At 49.2% G+C, this 24,674-nt stretch overlaps 2 protein-coding genes across 2 annotated transcripts in view; one reads left to right on the plus strand and one right to left on the minus strand.

Moving 5' to 3' along the window:
- The first annotated feature begins 1,879 nt into the window (after window positions 1-1,879).
- HGH1 (HGH1 homolog) lies at window positions 1,880-8,453 on the plus strand. The gene is made up of 8 exons (XM_040432061.1): window positions 1,880-1,977; window positions 2,842-3,387; window positions 3,987-4,087; window positions 4,326-4,424; window positions 7,437-7,528; window positions 7,746-7,868; window positions 7,962-8,063; window positions 8,121-8,453. Coding segments are annotated over exons 1-8 (1,104 nt in total). The 5' UTR covers window positions 1,880-1,975; the 3' UTR covers window positions 8,160-8,453.
- A 4,088-nt stretch (window positions 8,454-12,541) lies between these two features.
- MAPK15 (mitogen-activated protein kinase 15) overlaps window positions 12,542-24,674 on the minus strand; it is a 53,695-nt gene continuing 41,562 nt past the window's right edge. Inside the window, exons 14-15 of the mRNA XM_040432631.1 lie at window positions 16,516-16,680; window positions 12,542-13,083 (exon numbers count right to left, since the gene is read on the minus strand). Coding sequence (XP_040288565.1) covers window positions 12,880-13,083; window positions 16,516-16,680 — 369 coding nt within the window. The 3' untranslated portion in view covers window positions 12,542-12,879. The remainder of the gene's footprint in view (window positions 13,084-16,515; window positions 16,681-24,674) is intronic.

Genomic DNA, 24,674 nt, shown 5'->3' on the forward strand with positions numbered 1-24,674 from the left:
ATACAAAACCTATAAAACTATATAAATGTGGTATCGCTGTAATCGTACTGACCGGAGAATGAAGAGAACAGGTCAGTTTTATCTCATAGGGAACGCTGTAAATACAAAACCTATAAAACTATATAAATGTGGTATCACTGTAATCGTACTGACCCGGAGAATGAAGAGAACAGGTCAGTTTTATCTCATAGGGAACGCTGTAAATACAAAACCTATAAAACTATATAAATGTGGTATCACTGTAATCGTACTGACCCGGAGAATGAAGAGAACAGGTCAGTTTTATCTCATAGGGAACGCTGTAAATACAAAACCCATAAAACTATATAAATGTGGTATCACTGTAATCGTACTGACCCGGAGAATGAAGAGAACAGGACAGTTTTATCTCATAGGGAACGCTGTAAACAGAAAACCCATAAAACTATATAAATGTGGTATCACTGTAATCGTACTGACCGGAGAATGGAGAGAACAGGTCAGTTTTATCTCATAGGGAACGCTGTAAATACAAAACCCATAAAACTATATAAATGTGGTATCACTGTAATAGTACTGACCGGAGAATGAAGAGAACAGGTCAGTTTTATCTCATAGGGAACGCTGTAAATACAAAACCTATAAAACTATATAAATGTGGTATCACTGTAATCGTACTGACCGGAGAATGAAGGGAACAGGATAGTTTTATCTCATAGGGAACGCTGTAAATACAAAACCCATAAACTATATAAATGTGGTATCACTGTAATCGTACTGACCCGGAGAATGAAGAGAACAGAACAGTTTTATCTCATAGGGAACGCTGTAAACACAAAACCCATAAAACTATATAAATGTGGTATCACTGTAATCGTACTGACCGGAGAATGAAGAGAACAGGTCAGTTTTATCTCATAGGGAACGCTGTAAACAGAAAACCCATAAAACTATATAAATGTGGTATCCCTGTAATCGTACTGACCGGAGAATGAAGAGAACAGGTCAGTTTTATCTCATAGGGAACGCTGTAAATACAAAACCCATAAACTATATAAATGTGGTATCACTGTAATCGTACTGACCCGGAGAATGAAGGGAACAGGTCAGTTTTATCTCATAGGGAACGCTGTAAAAACAAAACCCATAAAACTATATAAATGTGGTATCACTGTAATCGTACTGACCGGAGAATGAGGAGAACAGGTCAGTTTTATCTCATAGGGAACGCTGTAAACACAAAACCCATAAAAGCACGTATAAATTAACGCCCTAATGTAGAGCAGAATTGCTGGTTTCCTCCGACAGCTCGTAAGATATTTTCTTACGGAAAACCAGAAGTTCTGGCTCCAGGAAGGCAGGGAGTAAAAAATAAAAACCGCACGGTCTGGAAGGGAAGTCTTAGCAGCCATGTGTATTTCATGGTCTCCGCAGTACGGATTCGCGGACTTGTGTTCTGGCGCACACGGTTCGGGTTCCGTAGCGATTCCGTTATGGATTCGGCCACCATGGACAATAACAGGATTCTTATATAACCTGAACCCAGCAGTAAACCGGCGGTCTGCGGATTACCTGAAACATCCTACGAGAAGAATCCACGGACACAGCGCCACGACCCCGCGGGACACGTAGACGGTGCTGGAGGATTCATGGCGAATACAAACACAAGAGAAATAATAAAAACTTAACATTTTTACTAGATGTGGAAAATGTACCAAAAGCCATGAAGACAAAGGGGCCCTGAGATCAGGAGCGCCCTGTATGCTATGACGAGGGCCAGGGGCCCCGCGGGGACAGGTCAAGGACGCTCCCGCCAGCAATGAAGGCGCCGCCTGTAAAGCCCGCGGGTGACGTCACAACTCCGCGCCGCACGAGGACGCGACTGCGCCTGCGCGGGCCTTATCGCCTAAACAAATGTCTCTGAGTGATGATTGGACGATGACGTCATACATGAGCCGGAAGAGAATCCACGTGTGCGGCAGACCAGTGAGTAAACATGTAGCGCGTGGGATACTGACCTTGTGGGCCCCCCCCCATCACATTATAACCCGGAGCCCTCCCAAATCATATATATATATCTCTCTCTCTCGTGTGTCTCTCTCTCTCTCTCTCTCTCTCTCGTGTGTGTCTCTCTCTCTCTCGTGTGTGTGTCTCTCTCTCTCGTGTGTGTGTCTCTCTCTCTCGTGTGTGTCTCTCTCTTTCGTGTGTGTCTCTCTCTCGTGTGTCTCTCTCTCTCTCGTGTGTCTCTCTCTCTCTCTCGTGTGTCTCTCTCTCTCTTGTCTCTCTCTCGTCTCTCTCGTGTGTGTCTGTGTCTCTCTCTCTCTCGTGTGTCTCTCTCTCTCTCGTGTGTCTCTCTCTCTCGTGTGTCTCTCTCTCTCTCTCTCTCTCGTGTGTCTCTCTCTCTCTCGTGTGTCTCTCTCTCTCTCGTGTGTCTCTCTCTCTCTCTCGTGTGTCTCTCTCTCTCTCGTGTGTCTCTCTCTCTCTCGTGTGTCTCTCTCTCTCTCGTGTGTCTCTCTCTCTCTCGTGTGTCTCTCTCTCTCTCGTGTGTCTCTCTCATCTCTCTCGTGTGTCTCTCTCATCTCTCTCGTGTGTCTCTCGTCTCTCTCGTGTGTCTCTCGTCTCGTGTGTCTCTCGTCTCTCTCGTGTGTCTCTCGTCTCTCTCGTGTGTCTCTCTCTCGTCTCTCTCTCTCTCGTGTGTCTCTCTCTCGTCTCTCTCTCTCTCGTCTCTCTCTCTCTCGTCTCTCTCTCTCTCGTCTCTCTCTCTCTCGTCTCTCTCTCTCTCGTCTCTCTCTCTCTCGTCTCTCTCTCTCTCGTCTCTCTCTCTCTTGTCTCTCTCATCTCTCTTGTGTGTCTCTGCTGCAGGTTGATGCTGTTCATGGATCCGGTGCTCTGCTCCGACTTCCTGTCCTTCCTGGGCTCTGGCACTCGGGCAGATGTGAAGAGCCAGGCCCTGGAGTATGTGCTGGGTGTGAGTGCTACACCCGAGGGTAGGCGGAGTCTGTGTGAGGTGCCGGGGTTACTACGCGCTGTGCTGGATGTGACCTCTGACCCATCACCTCCAGGAGTCCAGGATTCTTATCACATATTGGTGAATCTGACCTCTGACCCCTGCACTCACCGCTCCCTGCTGGACATCCCTGCTCTGCTCCCCACACTCGCTCAGCGCCTGGCTGACCCCCATTACGTATACGCTGACTCCGTCTGCACTGCCCTGTGTAACCTGAGCCGCGAGGAGGATTCCTGCCGCGCCGTCATCTCCACGCTGACCGCTCAGGGACTGAATCAGCTGCTGGAGATGATCTGCAGCCCCCGGTACAACGCCGCAGCCACACTCGACTACCTGGGGCCCCTGATGTGTAACCTGACGCAGCTGACCGAGGGCCGCAGCTTCATACTGGACCGAACCAGGTGAGCAGTAGTGTGCCCCGTAATCTCCCGACATCCCAAGTACACTCCCAGCACGTGGTAACCTCCCGTGTACACCGCACCCCATAATAACGTGTCGTCTCCCCCTCTGTGTGTGTGTGTGTGGTCACGTCTGCCGTCTCCCCCGCTGTGTGTGTGTGGTCACGTCTGCCGTCTCCCCCGCTGTGTGTGTGGTCACGTCTGCCGTCTCCCCCGCTGTGTGTGTGGTCACGTCTGCCGTCTCCCCCGCTGTGTGTGGTCACGTCTGCCGTCTGCCCCGCTGTGTGTGTGGTCACGTCTGCCGTCTCCCCCGCTGTGTGTGTGTGTGTGTGTGTGTGTGGTCACGTCTGCCGTCTCCCCCGCTGTGTGTGTGTGTGGTCACGTCTGTCGTCTCCCCCGCTGTGTGTGTGTGTGGTCCCGTCTGTCGTCTGCCCCGCTGTGTGTGGTCACGTCTGCCCCGCTGTGTGTGGTCACGTCTGCCCCGCTGTGTGTGGTCACGTCTGCCCCGCTGTGTGTGGTCTGTAGTACATTCTTCCACATGTGTAGATTCTCTGCCTCCTCTTCATGTGACATTTGTGAGTTTTGCTTCTGTCGCCCCCTAGGTGTGTTTTGCAGCGTCTCCTCCCGTTGACTCACCTCCGGGGGTCGGTTGTGCGCAGAGGAGGCGTTGTAGGGACCCTGAGGAACTGCTGTTTCAGTCACGGTGAGTGATTGCTGCTGCGCCGTCTGTCCCCCCCCCCGGGTGCTGGTCTATAGGCCTGGATGAGGTGTCAGATGGGGGAGGGCGGGCTCCATGATTCCAGCGCGGTGTAGGGCGCTGTATTGTGGTGGTGTAATATGGAGGAAGCTTTGGCGGCTGCCATACTGTAGCCTTGTTGGTCTCCTGGGTGGGGTCTTCTCCTACCATCCAGCTGATCACCCCGTCCCCTTGTGTGTTGCAGCGGATCATGCCTGGCTGCTGGGAGACGACGTCGACTTGTTGCCGTTCCTGTTGCTGCCCTTGGCTGGTGGAGAAGAATACTCGGAAGAAGAAGTGGAACGTAAGAAAGCAGATAAGATGGTATCCGTTATGGGGGGTCCTGTCCCCTGCTCCCTCCTCCACACAGTGTATAGCACTGTGGGTATACATCTAATGGGGGGATCCATCAGTCACTGCTGGAGAGGAGGACGGGGGGGGATCCATCAGTCACTGGAGGAGAGGAGGACGGGGAGGATCCATCAGTCACTGGAGGAGAGGAGGACGGGGAGGATCCATCAGTCACTGCTGGAGAGGAGGACGGGGGGGGGGGGAGATCCATCAGTCACTGCTGGAGAGGAGGACGGGGGGGGATCCATCAGTCACTGGAGGAGAGGAGGACGGGGGGGATCCATCAGTCACTGGAGGAGAGGAGGACGGGGAGGATCCATCAGTCACTGCTGGAGAGGAGGACGGGGGGGGGGGGAGATCCATCAGTCACTGCAGGAGAGGAGGACGGGGGGGGGGGGAGATCCATCAGTCACTGCAGGAGAGGAGGACGGGGGGGATCCATCAGTCACTGGAGGAGAGGAGGACGGGGAGGATCCATCAGTCACTGGAGGAGAGGAGGACGGGGGGGGGGGAGATCCATCAGTCACTGCTGGAGAGGAGGACGGGGAGGATCCATCAGTCACTGCTGGAGAGGAGAACGGGGGGGGATCCATCAGTCACTGGAGGAGAGGAGGACGGGGAGGATCCATCAGTCACTGGAGGAGAGGAGGACGGGGGGGGGGATCCATCAGTCACTGCTGGAGAGGAGGACGGGGGGGGGGGGATCCATCAGTCACTGGAGGAGAGGAGGACGGGGGGGATCCATCAGTCACTGGAGGAGAGGAGGACGGGGAGGATCCATCAGTCACTGGAGGAGAGGAGGACGGGGAGGATCCATCAGTCACTGGAGGAGAGGAGGACGGGGAGGATCCATCAGTCACTGGAGGAGAGGAGGACGGGGGGATCCATCAGTCACTGCTGGAGAGGAGGACGGGGAGGATCCATCAGTCACTGGAGGAGAGGAGGATGGGGAGGATCCATCAGTCACTGGAGGAGAGGAGGACGGGGAGGATCCATCAGTCACTGGAGGAGAGGAGGACGTGGAGGATCCATCAGTCACTGGAGGAGAGGAGGACGTGGAGGATCCATCAGTCACTGCTGGAGAGGAGGACGGGGAGGATCCATCAGTCACTGGAGGAGAGGAGGACGGGGAGGATCCATCAGTCACTGGAGGAGAGGAGGACGGGGGGGGATCCATCAGTCACTGGAGGAGAGGAGGACGGGGATCCATCAGTCACTGGAGGAGAGGAGGACGGGGATCCATCAGTCACTGGAGGAGAGGAGGACGGGGATCCATCAGTCACTGGAGGAGAGGAGGACGGGGATCCATCAGTCACTGGAGGAGAGGAGGACGGGGGGGGGGGATCCATCAGTCACTGGAGGAGAGGAGGACGGGGGGGGGGGGATCCATCAGTCACTGGAGGAGAGGAGGACGGGGGGGGGGGGGGATCCATCAGTCACTGGAGGAGAGGAGGACGGGGGGGGGGGATCCATCAGTCACTGGAGGAGAGGAGGACGGGGGGGGGGGGATCCATCAGTCACTGGAGGAGAGGGGGAGGGGGGGGGGGGGATCCATCAGTCACTGGAGGAGAGGAGGACGGGGGGGGGGGATCCATCAGTCACTGGAGGAGAGGAGGACGGGGGGGGGGATCCATCAGTCACTGGAGGAGAGGAGGACGGGGGGGGGGATCCATCAGTCACTGGAGGACGGGGGGGGATCCATCAGTCACTGCTGGAGAGGAGGACGGGGGGATCCATCAGTCACTGCTGGAGAGGAGGACGGGGGGATCCATCAGTCACTGCTGGAGAGGAGGACGGGGGGATCCATCAGTCACTGCTGGAGAGGAGGACGGGGGGGGGATCCATCAGTCACTGGAGGAGAGGAGGACGGGGGGGGGATCCATCAGTCACTGGAGGAGAGGAGGACGGGGGGGGGGGGATCCATCAGTCACTGGAGGAGAGGAGAGGGGGGGGGGGGATCCATCAGTCACTGGAGGGGGGGGGTAGGATCCATCAGTCACTGGAGGAGAGGAGGACGGGGGGGGGGATCCATCAGTCACTGGAGGAGAGGAGGACGGGGGGGATCCATCAGTCACTGGAGGGGGGGGGTAGGATCCATCAGTCACTGGAGGAGAGGAGGACGGGGGGGGGGGGGATCCATCAGTCACTGGAGGAGAGGAGAGGGGGGGGGGGATCCATCAGTCACTGGAGGGGGGGGTAGGATCCATCAGTCACTGGAGGAGAGGAGGACGGGGGGGGGGATCCATCAGTCACTGGAGGAGAGGAGGACGGGGGGGATCCATCAGTCACTGGAGGGGGGGGGTAGGATCCATCAGTCACTGGAGGAGAGGAGGACAGGGGGGGGGGGATCCATCAGTCACTGGAGGAGAGGAGGACGGGGGGGGGGAGATCCATCAGTCACTGCTGGAGAGGAGGACGGGGAGGATCCATCAGTCACTGGAGGAGAGGAGGACGGGGAGGATCCATCAGTCACTGGAGGAGAGGAGGACGGGGGGATCCATCAGTCACTGCTGGAGAGGAGGACGGGGGGGGGATCCATCAGTCACTGGAGGAGAGGAGGACGGGGGGATCCATCAGTCACTGGAGGAGAGGAGGACGGGGGGATCCATCAGTCACTGGAGGAGAGGACGACGGGGGGACAGGGGGATCCATCAGTCACTGGAGGAGAGGAGGACGGGGGGGGGGGATCCATCAGTCACTGGAGGAGAGGAGGACGGGGGGGATCCATCAGTCACTGGAGGAGAGGAGGACGGGGGGGATCCATCAGTCACTGGAGGAGAGGAGGACGGGGGGGATCCATCAGTCACTGGAGGAGAGGAGGACGGGGGGGATCCATCAGTCACTGGGGGTGGGGGTTCTGGTAGCTGGTACTGATTTAACCCTTTCTGTAGGAGGTATCTGGGGGATACATCATGCACGTATTGGGGGTCTCTTTGCCTCCTGAGGTTTTTCTCTGTGTCCGCAGTCCTTCCGCCCGACCTGCAGTATCTGCCGGAGGACAAGGAGCGGGAGCCGGACCCCGATATACGGAAGATGCTGATAGAATGCCTGCAGCTGGTGAGACGTGGCGCTTATTGCCCCCACCCTGGGTGAATGTTCTGGCGGCTGTGGAATCACTGGGCATTGGATGCAATGTGTGGCCCTTAGATGGAGGCTAGGGCCAAAATATACTGGTATTAACCTCAGCAGATGGCGAGTCCGCTGGTCCCCCAAGCCCTGATCCCAGTCTTCCATCTCTACTGATTGTCCTGTCTCCTCCCTGTGCCCCCTACAGCTCTGCGCTACCCCAGATGGGCGTCGTATCCTTAAAGATCGGGGAACGTATCTGATCCTGAGATCGCTCCATTCCTGGGAGGCGGAGCCTGATGTGAAGAGAACCTGTGAGAAGGTCATCCAGGTGAGCACCACCCGCAGTCCGAGTCCACCTGAGCACCAGGTGCTGTGGGTGACGGAATGCTGACATGATACTAACAGGACCGTCTCGTGTCAGATCCTGATCGGTGATGAGCCCGAGCGTGGATTACAAAACCTGCTAGAAGTTCAGGTGCCCCCGGAGCTGGAGGAACAGCTGCAGCGAGCGCAGCAGGAAGAGGAGCGAGCGCAGCAGGAAGAGGAGCGAGCGCAGCAGGAAGAGGAGCGAGCGCAGCAGGAAGAGGAGCGAGCGCAGCAGGAAGAGGCGGCCAAGTGAGTCCTCAGCATCTCCCCCTGCCAGCAGGTCTTCTGAAGGACGTCACCACATCTGAAGCCCCATTCCACCATGTGTGAAACTCCTGCTCTGGCCCCTGTCACACGAGGGTGTTCAGTCCGGGGCCACACTCCCAGAATGAACGCTGCTCCTTATGATTTATGATGCTGTGAGTCCTGCCGGTGGACAGTAGACTGACATCTGACCGAGTGCGGCGTCCGCTCAGCTTCTGACACATTTACGTTTTGCCCGTGAATCAGTAGTGCTTACCAGAGTAATACATGACATCACCGATCCCGCTGAGACTCAGAATCTCTGTACTCCCTGCAAAATACACAAACAGATAATAGAGAGGGAGGTGCTGGCGCCCACACCTTCTAGGAGGTTACACCGCCGAGCGTGCAGCGCTCATCAATGTCAGGTGCTGACAGGCGGCACCATAGCTCAGGAGAAGTGGGTACAGAACTGGGGGTGCAGTGCTCCTGAGACTGGGAGGACAGCAGGTATTGCCCACCAGATCCTGGAGAAGGGGTACTGGTCAGGATTGCGGATATTCCTCCACTGCGCACATAGCGGTGGATTCCAATTATTCAGCTGGAAGGACCTTCACGTGCGGAGTGTGGAATCCAGGAGTGAATACGACCCTCTCAGGACTGGTGCACATAAACGGGCATCACCTGTGCAGTATCCAGACCCTTCTGTTCACGGAGAGAAACCCCACGGAATCCCTCCCTAGTGGCTCCGTACCTCCGCTCTGCACCTTGTAATGTATGTACACAGTGACTGCACCAGCAGAATAGTGAGTGCAGCTCTGGAGTATAATACAGGATGTAACTCAGGATCAGTACAGGATAAGTAATGTATGTACACAGTGACTCCACCAGCAGAATAGTGAGTGCAGCTCTGGAGTATAATACAGGATGTAACTCAGGATCAGTACAGGATAAGTAATGTATGTACACAGTGACTGCACCAGCAGAATAGTGAGTGCAGCTCTGGAGGATAATACAGGATGTAACTCAGAATCAGTACAGGATAAGTAATGTATGTACACAGTGACTGCACCAGCAGAATAGTGAGTGCAGCTCTGGAGTATAATACAGGATGTAACTCCGGATCAGTGCAGGATAAGTAATGTATGTACACAGTGACTGCACCAGCAGAATAGTGAGTGCAGCTCTGGAGTATAATACAGGATGTAACTCAGGATCAGTACAGGATAAGTAATGTATGTACACAGTGACTGCACCAGCAGAATAGTGAGTGCAGCTCTGGAGTATAATACAGGATGTAACTCAGGATAAGTAATGTATGTACACAGTGACTGCACCAGCAGAATAGTGAGTGCAGCTCTGGAGTATAATACAGGATGTAACTCAGGATCAGTACAGGATAAGTAATGTATGTACACAGTGACTGCACCAGCAGAATAGTGAGTGCAGCTCTGGAGTATAATACAGGATGTAACTCAGGATCAGTACAGGATAAGTAATGTATGTACACAGTGACTGCACCAGCAGAATAGTGAGTGCAGCTCTGGAGGATAATACAGGATGTAACTCAGAATCAGTACAGGATAAGTAATGTATGTACACAGTGACTGCACCAGCAGAATAGTGAGTGCAGCTCTGGAGTATAATACAGGATGTAACTCAGGATCAGTACAGGATAAGTAATGTATGTACACAGTGACTGCACCAGCAGAATAGTGAGTGCAGCTCTGGAGTATAATACAGGATGTAACTCAGGATCAGTACAGGATAAGTAATGTATGTACACAGTGACTGCACCAGCAGAATAGTGAGTGCAGCTCTGGAGTATAATACAGGATGTAGCTCAGGATCAGTACAGGATAAGTAATGTATGTACACAGTGACTGCACCAGCAGAATAGTGAGTGCAGCTCTGGAGTATAATACAGGATGTAACTCAGGATAAGTAATGTATGTACACAGTGACTGCACCAGCAGAATAGTGAGTGCAGCTCTGAAGTATAATACAGGATGTAACTCAGGATCAGTACAGGATAAGTAATGTATGTACACAGTGACTGCACCAGCAGAATAGTGAGTGCAGCTCTGGAGTATAATACAGGATGTAACTCAGGATCAGTACAGGATAAGTAATGTATGTACACAGTGACTGCACCAGCAGAATAGTGAGTGCAGCTCTGGAGTATAATACAGGATGTAGCTCAGGATCAGTACAGGATAAGTAATGTATGTACACAGTGACTGCACCAGCAGAATAGTGAGTGCAGCTCTGGAGTATAATACAGGATGTAACTCAGGATAAGTAATGTATGTACACAGTGACTGCACCAGCAGAATAGTGAGTGCAGCTCTGAAGTATAATACAGGATGTAACTCAGGATCAGTACAGGATAAGTAATGTATGTACACAGTGACTGCACCAGCAGAATAGTGAGTGCAGCTCTGGAGTATAACACAGGATGTAACTCAGGATCAGTACAGGATAAGTAATGTATGTACACAGTGACTGCACCAGCAGAATAGTGAGTGCAGCTCTGGAGTATAATACAGGATGTAACTCAGGATCAGTACAGGATAAGTAATGTATGTACACAGTGACTGCACCAGCAGAATAGTGAGTGCAGCTCTGGAGTATAATACAGGATGTAACTCAGGATCAGTACAGGATAAGTAATGTATGTACACAGTGACTGCACCAGCAGAATAGTGAGTGCAGCTCTGGAGTATAATACAGGATGTAACTCAGGATCAGTACAGGATAAGTAATGTGTGTACACAGTGACTGCACCAGCAGAACAGTCCACGGAAGGTCCTTTCTTGGTCCAGCATGATTTCCACTTGTGCACAAAGCACATGCACACATATCCCTCGGTGGGTATATAAGGGTTGATAGGCTGTCTGCACACATATCCCTCAGTGGGTATATAAGGTGTGTGATAGGCTGTATTACCCTGGCCCGTAATTCCCCAGGCGTAAACACTACTGCGCAGCTGTGGGACCACCTTGATGATCATGTTCACTCTATAGATCCTCCCACACAGCCCCACCAGCATCTGCATGACCTCCTTGATGGTCATGCTCGCTCTATGGATCCTTCCCATGCCCCCTCCAGCAGCTGTGGGACCACCTCAATGGTCGCGTTCTCTCTATGGATCCTCCCCACAGCCCCTCCAGCATCTGTGTGACCTCCTTGATGGTCATGCTCGCTCTATGGATCCTCCCCCACGCCCCCTCCAGCAGCTGTGGGACCACCTCAATGGTCATGTTATCTCTATGGATCCTCCCCCACCCCCCCTTCAGCAGCTGTGGGACCACCTCAATGGTCATGTTATCTCTATGGATCCTCCCCCACACCCCCTCCAGCAGCTGTGGGACCACCTCAATAGTCGTGTTATCTCTATGGATCCTCCCCCACGGCCCCTCCAGCAGCTGTGGGACCCCCTCAATGGTCGTGTTAGCTCTATGGATCCTCCCCCACAGCCCCTCCAGCAGCTGTGGGACCACCTCAATGGTCATGTTAGCTCTATGGATCCTTCCCAATGCCCCCTCCAGCAGCCGAGGGACCACCTCAATGGTCATGTTATCTCTATGGATCCTCCCCCACACCCCCTCCAGCAGCTGTGGGACCACCTCAATAGTCGTGTTATCTCTATGGATCCTCCCCCACGGCCCCTCCAGCAGCTGTGGGACCACCTCAATGGTCGTGTTATCTCTATGGATCCTCCCCCACGCCCCCTCCAGCAGCTGTGGGACCACCTCAATGGTCATGTTATCTCTATGGATCCTCCCCCACGCCCCCTCCAGCAGCTGTGGGACCACCTCAATGGTCATGTTCGCTCTATGGATCCTCCCCCACGCCCCCTCCAGCAGCTGTGGGACCACCTCAATGGTCATGTTCGCTCTATGGATCCTCCCCCACGGCCCCTCCAGCAGCTGTGGGACCACTTCAATGGTCATGTTATCTCTATGGATCCTCTCCCATGCCCCCTCCAGCAGCTGTGGGACCACCTCAATGGTCATGTTATCTCTATGGATCCTCCCCCATGCCCACTCCAGCAGCTGTGGGACCACCTCGATGGTCGTGTTATCTCTATGGATCCTCCCCCACGCCCCCTCCAGCAGCTGTGGGACCACCTCAATGGTCATGTTCGCTCTATGGATCCTCCCCACACCATCCTCAAGATCCTGCAAAAAAAACATAGAACATGTCCTATTCTTGTTCATTTTGTGGACAGGGCATTTCTACAGGAGCACAAAGAAAATAAAAAATTCTTCGCATTCATTTACGGACCACAAAACAGACACAGTCAGTTACATGAGGCCTTACCAAGGAGCACTTGAGTATAACCACCAATCCCACTGAGCCTGAAGGAAACCACACCAGACGGACTGAATAAATAATCCACCTCTATTATCAGTATAAAACACAACATGATCACATGACCAGAAGGTGTGAGGCGCACGGATGTACCTCCCCGGACCTCACTGCACTGTGCTTATTGCCTGACCAGTGCTCCCAGGGCTGGATATGTACAAGGCACAAGTTCTGCAGATGACGGGCGTCACCACTGGAAATGGACCCCGGGACGTCATCTCTATTGGAAAAAGGCACTTCAAGAGCTGCAGCGAAGAAGGACCTGCCTCTGTACAGGACAAGGCTCGGGCCCCTGGACGACAGGGCCAACAGCAGCCAGTTTTCTTCTGTGGATTCCTCCCCAGTGTCTTTGTCCGTCACTTGTCGTCCTGTGTAGCGCTCTGGAGCGGCAGGTTCTGCAGCGCCGACTTACTGATCGTTCCATAGGCCTGCGTGTAACTGTGCAGCGACGCTTTGGGGTCACCGGCCGTACCCACATTGGAGGCCCCCTGAAACATCTTCTTACTGAACTTCTGAACTGATCTGACATCACGGCCCGGAACTACTGGAGTGCGCTGGTTCTGAAGAGAAAACCCAAATCAATTCACTGGTAAAGACCAGTCAGCACCAGTACAGAGAAGACCTCAGTCAGCACCAGTACAGAGAAGACCTCAGTCAGCACCAGTACAGAGAAGACCTCAGTCAGCACCAGTACAGAGAAGACCTCAGTCAGCACCAGTACAGAGAAGACCTCAGTCAGCACCAGTACAGAGAAGACCTCAGTCAGCACCAGTACAGAGAAGACCTCAGTCAGCACCAGTACAGAGAAGACCTCAGTCAGCACCAGTACAGAGAAGACCTCAGTCAGCACCAGTACAGAGAAGACCTCAGTCAGCACCAGTACAGAGAAGACCTCAGTCAGCACCAGTACAGAGAAGACCTCAGTCAGCACCAGTACAGAGAAGACCTCAGTCAGCACCAGTACAGAGAAGACCTCAGTCAGCACCAGTACAGAGAAGACCTCAGTCAGCACCAGTACAGAGAAGACCTCAGTCAGCACCAGTACAGAGAAGACCTCAGTCAGCACCAGTACAGAGAAGACCTCAGTCAGCACCAGTACAGAGAAGACCTCAGTCAGCACCAGTACAGAGAAGACCTCAGTCAGCACCAGTACAGAGAAGACCTCAGTCAGCACCAGTACAGAGAAGACCTCAGTCAGCACCAGTACAGAGAAGACCTCAGTCAGCACCAGTACAGAGAAGACCTCAGTCAGCACCAGTACAGAGAAGACCTCAGTCAGCACCAGTACAGAGAAGACCTCAGTCAGCACCAGTACAGAGAAGACCTCAGTCAGCACCAGTACAGAGAAGACCTCAGTCAGCACCAGTACAGAGAAGACCTCAGTCAGCACCAGTACAGAGAGGACCTCAGTCAGCACCAGTACAGAGAGGACCTCAGTCAGCACCAGTACAGAGAGGACCTCAGTCAGCACCAGTACAGAGAGGACCTCAGTCAGCACCAGTACAGAGAGGACCTCAGTCACCACCAGTACAGAGAAGACCTCAGTCATCACCAATACAGAGAGAACCTCAGTCACCACCAGTATAACCAGTACAGAGAGGACCTCAGTCACTACCAGTATCACCAGTACAGAGAGGACCTCAGTCACTACCAGTATCACCAGTACAGAGAGGACCTCAGTCACTACCAGTATCACCAGTACAGAGAGGACCTCAGTCACTACCAGTTTCACCAGTACAGAGAGGACCTCAGTCATCACCAATACAGAGAGGACCTCAGTCACCACCAGTACAGAGAGGACCTCAGTCACCACCAGTACAGAGAGGACCTCAGTCACCACCAGTACAGAGAGGACCTCAGTCACCACCAGTATAACCAGTACAGAGAGGACCTCAGTCACTACCAGTATCACCAGTACAGAGAGGACCTCAGTCACTACCAGTATCACCAGTACAGAGAGGACCTCAGTCACTACCAGTATCACCAGTACAGAGAGGACCTCAGTCACTACCAGTTTCACCAGTACAGAGAGGACCTCAGTCATCACCAATACAGAGAGGACCTCAGTCACCACCAGTACAGAGAGGACCTCAGTCACCACCAGTACAGAGAGGACCTCAGTCACCACCAGTACAGAGAGGACCTCAGTCACCACCAGTACAGAGAGGACCTCAGTCACCACCAGTACAGAGAGGACCTCAGTCACCACCAGTACAGAGAGGACCTCAGTCACCACCAGTACAGAGAGGACCTCAGTCACCACCAGTACAGAGAGGACCTCAGTCACCACCAGTACAGAGAGGACCTCAGTCACCACCAGTACAGAGAGGACCTCAGTCACCACCAGTACAGAGAGGACCTCAGTCACCACCAGTACAGAGAGGACCTCAGTCACCACCAGTACAGAGAGGACCTCAGTCACCACCAGTACAGAGAGGACCTCAGTCACCACCAGTACAGAGAGGACCTCAGTCACCACCAGTACAGAGAGGACCTCAGTCACCACCAGTACAGAGAGGACCTCAGTCACCACCAGTACAGAGAGGACCTCAGTCACCACCAGTACAGAGAGGACCTCAGTCACCACCAGTACAGAGAGGACCTCAGTCAGCACCAGTACAGAGAAGACCTCAGTCATCACCAATACAGAGAGAACCTCAGTCACCACCAGTATAACCAGTACAGAGAGGACCTCAGTCACTACCAGTATCACCAGTACAGAGAGGACCTCAGTCACTACCAGTATCACCAGTACAGAGAGGACCTCAGTCACTACCAGTATCACCAGTACAGAGAGGACCTCAGTCACTACCAGTATCACCAGTACAGAGAGGACCTCAGTCACCACCAGTACAGAGAGGACCTCAGTCACCACCAGTACAGAGAGGACCTCAGTCACCACCAGTACAGAGAGGACCTCAGTCACCACCAGTACAGAGAGGACCTCAGTCACCACCAGTACAGAGAGGACCTCAGTCACCACCAGTACAGAGAGGACCTCAGTCACCACCAGTACAGAGAGGACCTCAGTCACCACCAGTACAGAGAGGACCTCAGTCACCACCAGTACAGAGAAAACCTCAGTCAGCACCAGTACAGAGAGGACCTCAGTCACCACCAGTATCACCAGTACAGAGAGGATCTCAGTCACTACCAGTATCACCAGTACAGAGAGGATCTCAGTCACTACCAGTATCACCAGTACAGAGAGGATCTCAGTCACTACCAGTATAACCAGTACAGAGAGGACCTCAGTCACTACCAGTATCACCAGTAGAGAGAGGACCTCAGTCACTACCAGTATCACCAGAATAGAGAGGACCTCAGTCACTACCAGTATCACCAGTAAAGAGAAGACCTTAGTCTCCACCAGTACAGAGGACCTCAGGCACTACCAGTATAGAGAGGACCTCAGTCACTACCAGTATCACCAGTACAGAAAGGACCTCAGTCACTACCAGTATCACCAGTACAGAGAGGACCTGAGTCACTACCAGTATCACCAGTACAGAGAGGACCTGAGTCACTACCAGTATCACCAGTACAGAGAGGACCTCAGTCACTACCAGTATCACCAGTACAGAGAGGACCTGTCACTACCAGTATCACCAGTACAGAGAGGACCTCAGTCACTACCAGTATCACCAGTACAGAGAGGACCTCAGTCACTACCAGTTTCACCAGTACAGAGAGGACCTCAGTCATCACCAATACAGAGAGAACCTCAGTCACCACCAGTATAACCAGTACAGAGAGGACCTCAGTCACTACCAGTATCACCAGTACAGAGAGGACCTCAGTCACTACCAGTTTCACCAGTACAGAGAGGACCTCAGTCACCACCAGTATAACCAGTACAGAGAGGACCTCAGTCATCACCAATACAGAGAGAACCTCAGTCACCACCAGTATAACCAGTATAGAGAAGACCTCAGTCTCCACCAGTATCACCAGTCACTTTCCGTCTCCTCATCATATCCAGTCATACTTACCAGTCTGGCGCTGACGGCTGCCACGCTCACGGTTGCGGTGGGCACGGTGTCCTTCCGTGTCAGAGGGTTGTTGGGGGCAGCGGCCCTCGCCTGCTGAGTCAGTGAGAAGGAGCGGGCCCTTGTGAGGGGGGCGGTTCTTCCCCGCGGCTCCAGGCTCTTATTGACCTTGTGGAGGAATCAGGAGCCACTTAGTCAGGTCCATAAATATTGGGACATGGACACAATGGTAACATTTTTGTCTCTATTCACCACCACAATGGATGTGAAATGAAACGGACAAGATGTGCTTTACCTGCAGACTGTCAGCTGTAATCTGAGGTATTTACATCCAAATCAGGTGAACGGTGCAGGAATTACAGCAGTTACATATGTGCCTCCCACTTGTTAAGGGACCAAAAGTAATGGGACAATTGTCTTCTCAGCTGTTCCATGGCCGGTGTGTGTTATTCCCTGATTATCCCAATTACAATGAGCAGATAAAAGGTCAGAGGTCATTTCCAGTCTGCTATCTGCATTTGGAATCTGTTGCTGTCAACTCTCAAGATGAGATCCAAAGAGCTGTCACCATCAGTGAAGCCATCATTAGGCTGAAAAACACAACAAACCCATCAGAGAGATAGCAAAAACATTAGGCGCGGCCAAAACAACTGTTTGGAACATTCTTAAAAAGAAGGAACGCACCGGTGATCTCAGCAACACCAAAAGACCTGGAAGACCACGGAAAACAACTGTTTGGAACATTCTTAAAAAGAAGGAACGCACCGGTGAGCTCAGCAACACCAAAAGACCCGGAAGACCACGGAAAACAACTGTGGTGGATGAGCGAAGAATTCTTTCCCTGGTGAAGAAAACCCCCTTCTCAACAGTTGGCCAGATCAAGAACACTCTCCAGGAGGTAGGTGTATGTGTGTCAAAGTCACCAATCAGGAGAAGACTTCACCAGAGTGAGTACAGAGGGTTCACCACAAGATGGAAACCATTGGTGAGCCTCAGAAACAGGAAGGCCAGATTAGAGTTTGCCAAACAACATCTAAAAAAGCCTTCACAGATCTGGAACAACATCCTATGGACAGATGAGACCAAGACCAACTTGTACCAGAGTGATGGGAAGAGAAGAGTATGGAGAAGGAAAGGAGCTGCTCATGATCCTAAGCATACCACCTCATCAGTGAAGCATGGTGGTGGTAGTGTCATGGCGTGGGCATGTATGGCTGCCAATGGAACTGCTTCTCTTGTATTTATTGATGATGTGACTGCTGACAAAAGCAGCAGGATGGATTCTGAAGGGTTTCGGGCAATATTATCTGCTCATATTCAGCCAAATGCATCAGAACTCATTGGACGGCGCTTCACAGTGCAGATGGACAATGACCCAAAGCATACTGCAAAAGCAACCAAAGAGTTTAAGGGAAAGAAGTGGAATGTTCTGCAATGGCCAAGTCAATCACCGGACCTGAATCCGATTGAGCATTTCACTTGCTGAAGACAAAACTGAAGGGAAAATGCCCCAAGAACAAGCAGGAACTGAAGACAGTTGCAGTAGAGGCCGGGCAGAGCATCACCAGGGATGAGACCAGCGTCTGGGGATGTCTATGCTCCAGACTTCAGGCTGTAATTGACTGCAAAGGATTTGTAACCAAGTATTAAAAAGTGAGAGTTTGATTTATGATTATTATTCTGTCCCATTACTTCTGGTCCCTTAACAAGTGGGAGGCACATATGTAACTGCTGTAATTCCTGCACCGTTCACCTGATTTGGATGTAAATCCCCTCAGATTACAGCTGACAGTCTGCAGGTAAAGCACATCTTGTCCGATTAATCTCACGTCCATTGTGGTGGTGTATAGAGCCAAAAATGTTAGAGTTGTGTCCATGTCCCAATATTTACGGACCTGACTGTATATCATCGGCATCAACACAACAAGTCCCTACAGCATCGCTTCAGCTGGGAACGGACCATAAAGGGGAACGCCGCCGGTGTCCAAAAATACTAACTGTAGTAATATACTCCCTATACTGTAAAATAATGTCCTGCGATCTGACCGGGGAGGAGCGCATTTCATATTGTGCAATTCCATGACTCCAGCGTAACGGACACCGGACCGATCCGTTCTGCAGCCCATAGACTATGACGGAATGAATAACAGAATGTCTCCAAAGGCGTTCCGTCATAGAATTGCGTTACGGTCCGTGGAAACGGAGTCCATAACGCAATTCACCTTTTACTACCAAACAAAGTGTGAACGAATTTCATAAGCGGAAATTCACTCATCCCTAATTATAATATACTATAATGATATACTGTACTATAATATACTGTACTATAATATACTGTACTATAATATACTATAATGATATACTGTACTATAATATACTATAATGATATACTGTACTATAATATACTGTACTATAATATACTGTACTATAATATACTGTAATGATATACTGTACTATAATATAGTGTAATATATACTATAATATACTGTACTATAATATACTATAATGATATACTGTACTATAATATACTGTACTATAATATACTATAATGATATACTGTACTATAATATACTATAATGATATACTGTACTATAATATACTATAATGATATACTGTAATATAATAAACTATAATGATATACTGTAATATAATAAACTATAATGATATACTGTACTATAATATACTATAATGATATACTGTACTATAATATACTATAATGATATACTGTAATATAATAAACTATAATGATATACTGTACTATAATAAACTATAATGATATACTGTACTATAATATACTATAATGATATACTGTACTATAATATACTATAATGATATACTGTACTATAATATACTATAATGATATACTGTAATATAATAAACTATAATGATATACTGTACTATAATATACTGTACTATAATATACTATAATGATATACTGTACTATAATATACTATAATGATATACTGTAATATAATATACTATAATGATATACTGTAATATAATAAACTATAATGATATACTGTAATATAATAAACTATAATGATATACTGTACTATAATATACTATAATGATATACTGTAATGATATACTGTACTATAATATACTGTACTATAATATACTGTACTATAATATACTATAATGATATACTGTACTATAATATACTGTACTATAATATACTATAATGATATACTGTACTATAATATACTATAATGATATACTGTAATATAATAAACTATAATGATATACTGTACTATAATATACTATAATGATATACTGTACTATAATATACTATAATGATATACTGTACTATAATATACTATAATGATATACTGTAATATAATAAACTATAATGATATACTGTAATATAATAAACTATAATGATATACTGTACTATAATATACTATAATGATATACTGTACTATAATATACTATAATGATATACTGTACTATAATATACTATAATGATATACTGTAATATAATAAACTATAATGATATACTGTACTATAATATACTGTACTATAATATACTATAATGATATACTGTACTATAATATACTATAATGATATACTGTAATATAATATACTATAATGATATACTGTAATATAATAAACTATAATGATATACTGTAATATAATAAACTATAATGATATACTGTAATATAATATACTATAATGATATACTGTACTATAATATACTATAATGATATACTGTACTATAATATACTGTACTATAATATACTGTACTATAATATACTATAATGATATACTGTACTATAATATACTATAATGATATACTGTAATATAATAAACTATAATGATATACTGTACTATAATATACTATAATGATATACTGTAATATAATAAACTATAATGATATACTGTACTATAATATACTATAATGATATACTGTACTATAATATACTATAATGATATACTGTACTATAATATACTATAATGATATACTGTAATATAATATACTATAATGATATACTGTACTATAATATACTATAATGATATACTGTACTATAATATACTATAATGATATACTGTACTATAATAAACTATAATGATATACTGTACTATAATATACTGTACTATAATATACTATAATGATATACTGTACTATAATATACTGTACTATAATATACTATAATGATATACTGTACTATAATATACTATAATGATATACTGTACTATAATATACTGTACTATAATATACTGTACTATAATATAGTGTAATATATACTATAATATACTGTAATATATACTATAATATACTGTACTATAATATACTATGATATACTATACTATAATATACTGTAATATACTATAATGATATACTGTACTATAATATACTGTAATATATACTATAATATACTGTAATATATACTATAATATACTGTAATATATACTATAATATACTGTACTATAATATACTATGATATACTATACTATAATATACTGTAATATATTATAATGATATACTGTACTATAATATACTGTAATATATACTATAATATACTGTACTATAATATACTGTAATGATATACTGTACTATAATATACTGTAATGATATACTGTACTATAATATACTGTAATATATACTATAATATACTGTACTATAATATACTGTAATGATATACTGTACTATAATATACTGTAATATATACTATAATATACTGTACTATAATATACTATGATATACTATACTATAATATACTGTAATATACTATAATGATATACTGTACTATAATATACAATGAAATACTGTACTATAATATACTGTAATACTATAATAATTTACTGTAATATAACTAATCTACTATAATTGACTATACTATAATATACTGTAATATGATATACTGTACTGTAATATATACTACGATATAATTTACTGTAATATAATATACTGTAATATACTATAATGATATACTGTACTATAATATACTGCGATATAATATACTGTAATATAACTAATCTATAATGGACTATACTATAATATACTGTAATATAATGATATACTGTAATGTATACTATAATATACTGCGATATAACAATACTGTAATATACCTGTAAGGTGTAATGAAACCTAATAGAAGAACATATTACGGTCTATTATGCTGTGTGTTATCCAGGGGGCCGCAGCAGGAAGACCCCCTCTACCACTCTTCTATGCTGTGTGTTATCCAGGGGGCCGCAGCAGGAAGACCCCCTCTACCACTCTTCTATGCTGTGTGTTATCCAGGGGGCCGCAGCAGGAAGACCCCCTCTACCACTCTTCTATGCTGTGTGTTATCCAGGGGGCCGCAGCAGGAAGACCCCCTCTACCACTCTTCTATGCTGTGTGTTATCCAGGGGGCCGCAGCAGGAAGACCCCCTCTACCACTCTTCTATGCTGTGTGTTATCCAGGGGGCCGCAGCAGGAAGACCCCCTCTACCACTCTTCTATGCTGTGTGTTATCCAGGGGGCCGCAGCAGGAAGACCCCCTCTACCACTCTTCTATGCTGTGTGTTATCCAGGGGGCCGCAGCAGGAAGACCCCCTCTACCACTCTTCTATGCTGTGTGTTATCCAGGGGGCCGCAGCAGGAAGACCCCCTCTACCACTCTTCTATGCTGTGTGTTATCCAGGGGGCCGCAGCAGGAAGACCCCCTCTACCACTCTTCTATGCTGTGTGTTATCCAGGGGGCCGCAGCAGGAAGACCCCCTCTACCACTCTTCTATGCTGTGTGTTATCCAGGGGGCCGCAGCAGGAAGACCCCCTCTACCACTCTTCTATGCTGTGTGTTATCCAGGGGGCCGCAGCAGGAAGACCCCCTCTACCACTCTTCTATGCTGTGTGTTATCCAGGGGGCCGCAGCAGGAAGACCCCCTCTACCACTCTTCTATGCTGTGTGTTATCCAGGGGGCCGCAGCAGGAAGACCCCCTCTACCACTCTTCTATGCTGTGTGTTATCCAGGGGGCCGCAGCAGGAAGACCCCCTCTACCACTCTTCTATGCTGTGTGTTATCCAGGGGGCCGCAGCAGGAAGACCCCCTCTACCACTCTTCTATGCTGTGTGTTATCCAGGGGGCCGCAGCAGGAAGACCCCCTCTACCACTCTTCTATGCTGTGTGTTATCCAGGGGGCCGCAGCAGGAAGACCCCCTCTACCACTCTTCTATGCTGTGTGTTATCCAGGGGGCCGCAGCAGGAAGACCCCCTCTACCACTCTTCTATGCTGTGTGTTATCCAGGGGGCCGCAGCAGGAAGACCCCCTCTACCACTCTTCTATGCTGTGTGTTATCCAGGGGGCCGCAGCAGGAAGACCCCCTCTACCACTCTTCTATGCTGTGTGTTATCCAGGGGGCCGCAGCAGGAAGACCCCCTCTACCACTCTTCTATGCTGTGTGTTATCCAGGGGGCCGCAGCAGGAAGACCCCCTCTACCACTCTTCTATGCTGTGTGTTATCCAGGGGGCCGCAGCAGGAAGACCCCCTCTACCACTCTTCTATGCTGTGTGTTATCCAGGGGGCCGCAGCAGGAAGACCCCCTCTACCACTCTTCTATGCTGTGTGTTATCCAGGGGGCCGCAGCAGGAAGACCCCCTCTACCACTCTTCTATGCTGTGTGTTATCCAGGGGGCCGCAGCAGGAAGACCCCCTCTACCACTCTTCTATGCTGTGTGTTATCCAGGGGGCCGCAGCAGGAAGACCCCCTCTACCACTCTTCTATGCTGTGTGTTATCCAGGGGGCCGCAGCAGGAAGACCCCCTCTACCACTCTTCTATGCTGTGTGTTATCCAGGGGGCCGCAGCAGGAAGACCCCCTCTACCACTCTTCTATGCTGTGTGTTATCCAGGGGGCCGCAGCAGGAAGACCCCCTCTACCACTCTTCTATGCTGTGTGTTATCCAGGGGGCCGCAGCAGGAAGACCCCCTCTACCACTCTTCTATGCTGTGTGTTATCCAGGGGGCCGCAGCAGGAAGACCCCCTCTACCACTCTTCTATGCTGTGTGTTATCCAGGGGGCCGCAGCAGGAAGACCCCCTCTACCACTCTTCTATGCTGTGTGTTATCCAGGGGGCCGCAGCAGGAAGACCCCCTCTACCACTCTTCTATGCTGTGTGTTATCCAGGGGGCCACAACTGGAGCGGCTAGACTAGAGCATTTAACATTAACCTTTAAGAGACCGTCCAAAAGAGACAGGACGGAGAAGAGATGGAGAGACCTCCGGGAGGACATCTGGTGCAGAGTGCTCCTTTAAAGGGAATGTGTCACTTTGTTTGCTGTTATTTTTCGCCAGTAGTTTAGCGTCAGTTGGTGCATGTGTGCGGCCATCGGTGATAGCACCCGGGCACCACACACGGGGCACAGGGAGCGGGCGACAGGCGACCCTTTATACTCATCAGCAGTGACCTGCTCGTACTCCATGGAGGGCACCGGTCAAAGGGACGCCTGACGCCATAAACTCCGGAAGATGTGACCCCTGCCCGGCACGACCTGAGCAATTACAAGGCCGAGGAGGGCAGCTCAACTACACATCCGCAGTCTTCTCCCTCACACCTCCGCAGTCTTCTCCCTCACACCTCCGCTGCCCTGTCATACACATCCGCAGTCTTCTCCCTCACACCTCCGCTGCCCTGTCATACACATCCGCAGTCTTCTCCCTCACACCTCCGCTGCCCTGTCATACACATCCGCAGTCTTCTCCCTCACACCTCCGCTGCCCTGTCATACACATCCGCAGTCTTCTCCCTCACACCTCCGCTGCCCTGTCATACACATCCGCAGTCTTCTCCCTCACACCTCCGCTGCCCTGTCATACACATCCGCAGTCTTCTCCCTCACACCTCCGCTGCCCTGTCATACACATCCGCAGTCTTCTCCCTCACACCTCCGCTGCCCTGTCATACACATCCGCAGTCTTCTCCCTCACACCTCCGCTGCCCTGTCATACACATCCGCAGTCTTCTCCCTCACACCTCCGCTGCCCTGTCATACACATCCGCAGTCTTCTCCCTCACACCTCCGCTGCCCTGTACACATCCGCAGTCTTCTCCCTCACACCTCCGCTGCCCTGTCATACACATCCGCAGTCTTCTCCCTCACACCTCCGCTGCCCTGTCATACACATCCGCAGTCTTCTCCCTCACACCTCCGCTGCCCTGTCATACACATCCGC

This window comes from Bufo bufo, chromosome 5, assembly GCF_905171765.1.
Source record: "Bufo bufo chromosome 5, aBufBuf1.1, whole genome shotgun sequence".
Taxonomy (NCBI): domain Eukaryota; kingdom Metazoa; phylum Chordata; class Amphibia; order Anura; family Bufonidae; genus Bufo; species Bufo bufo.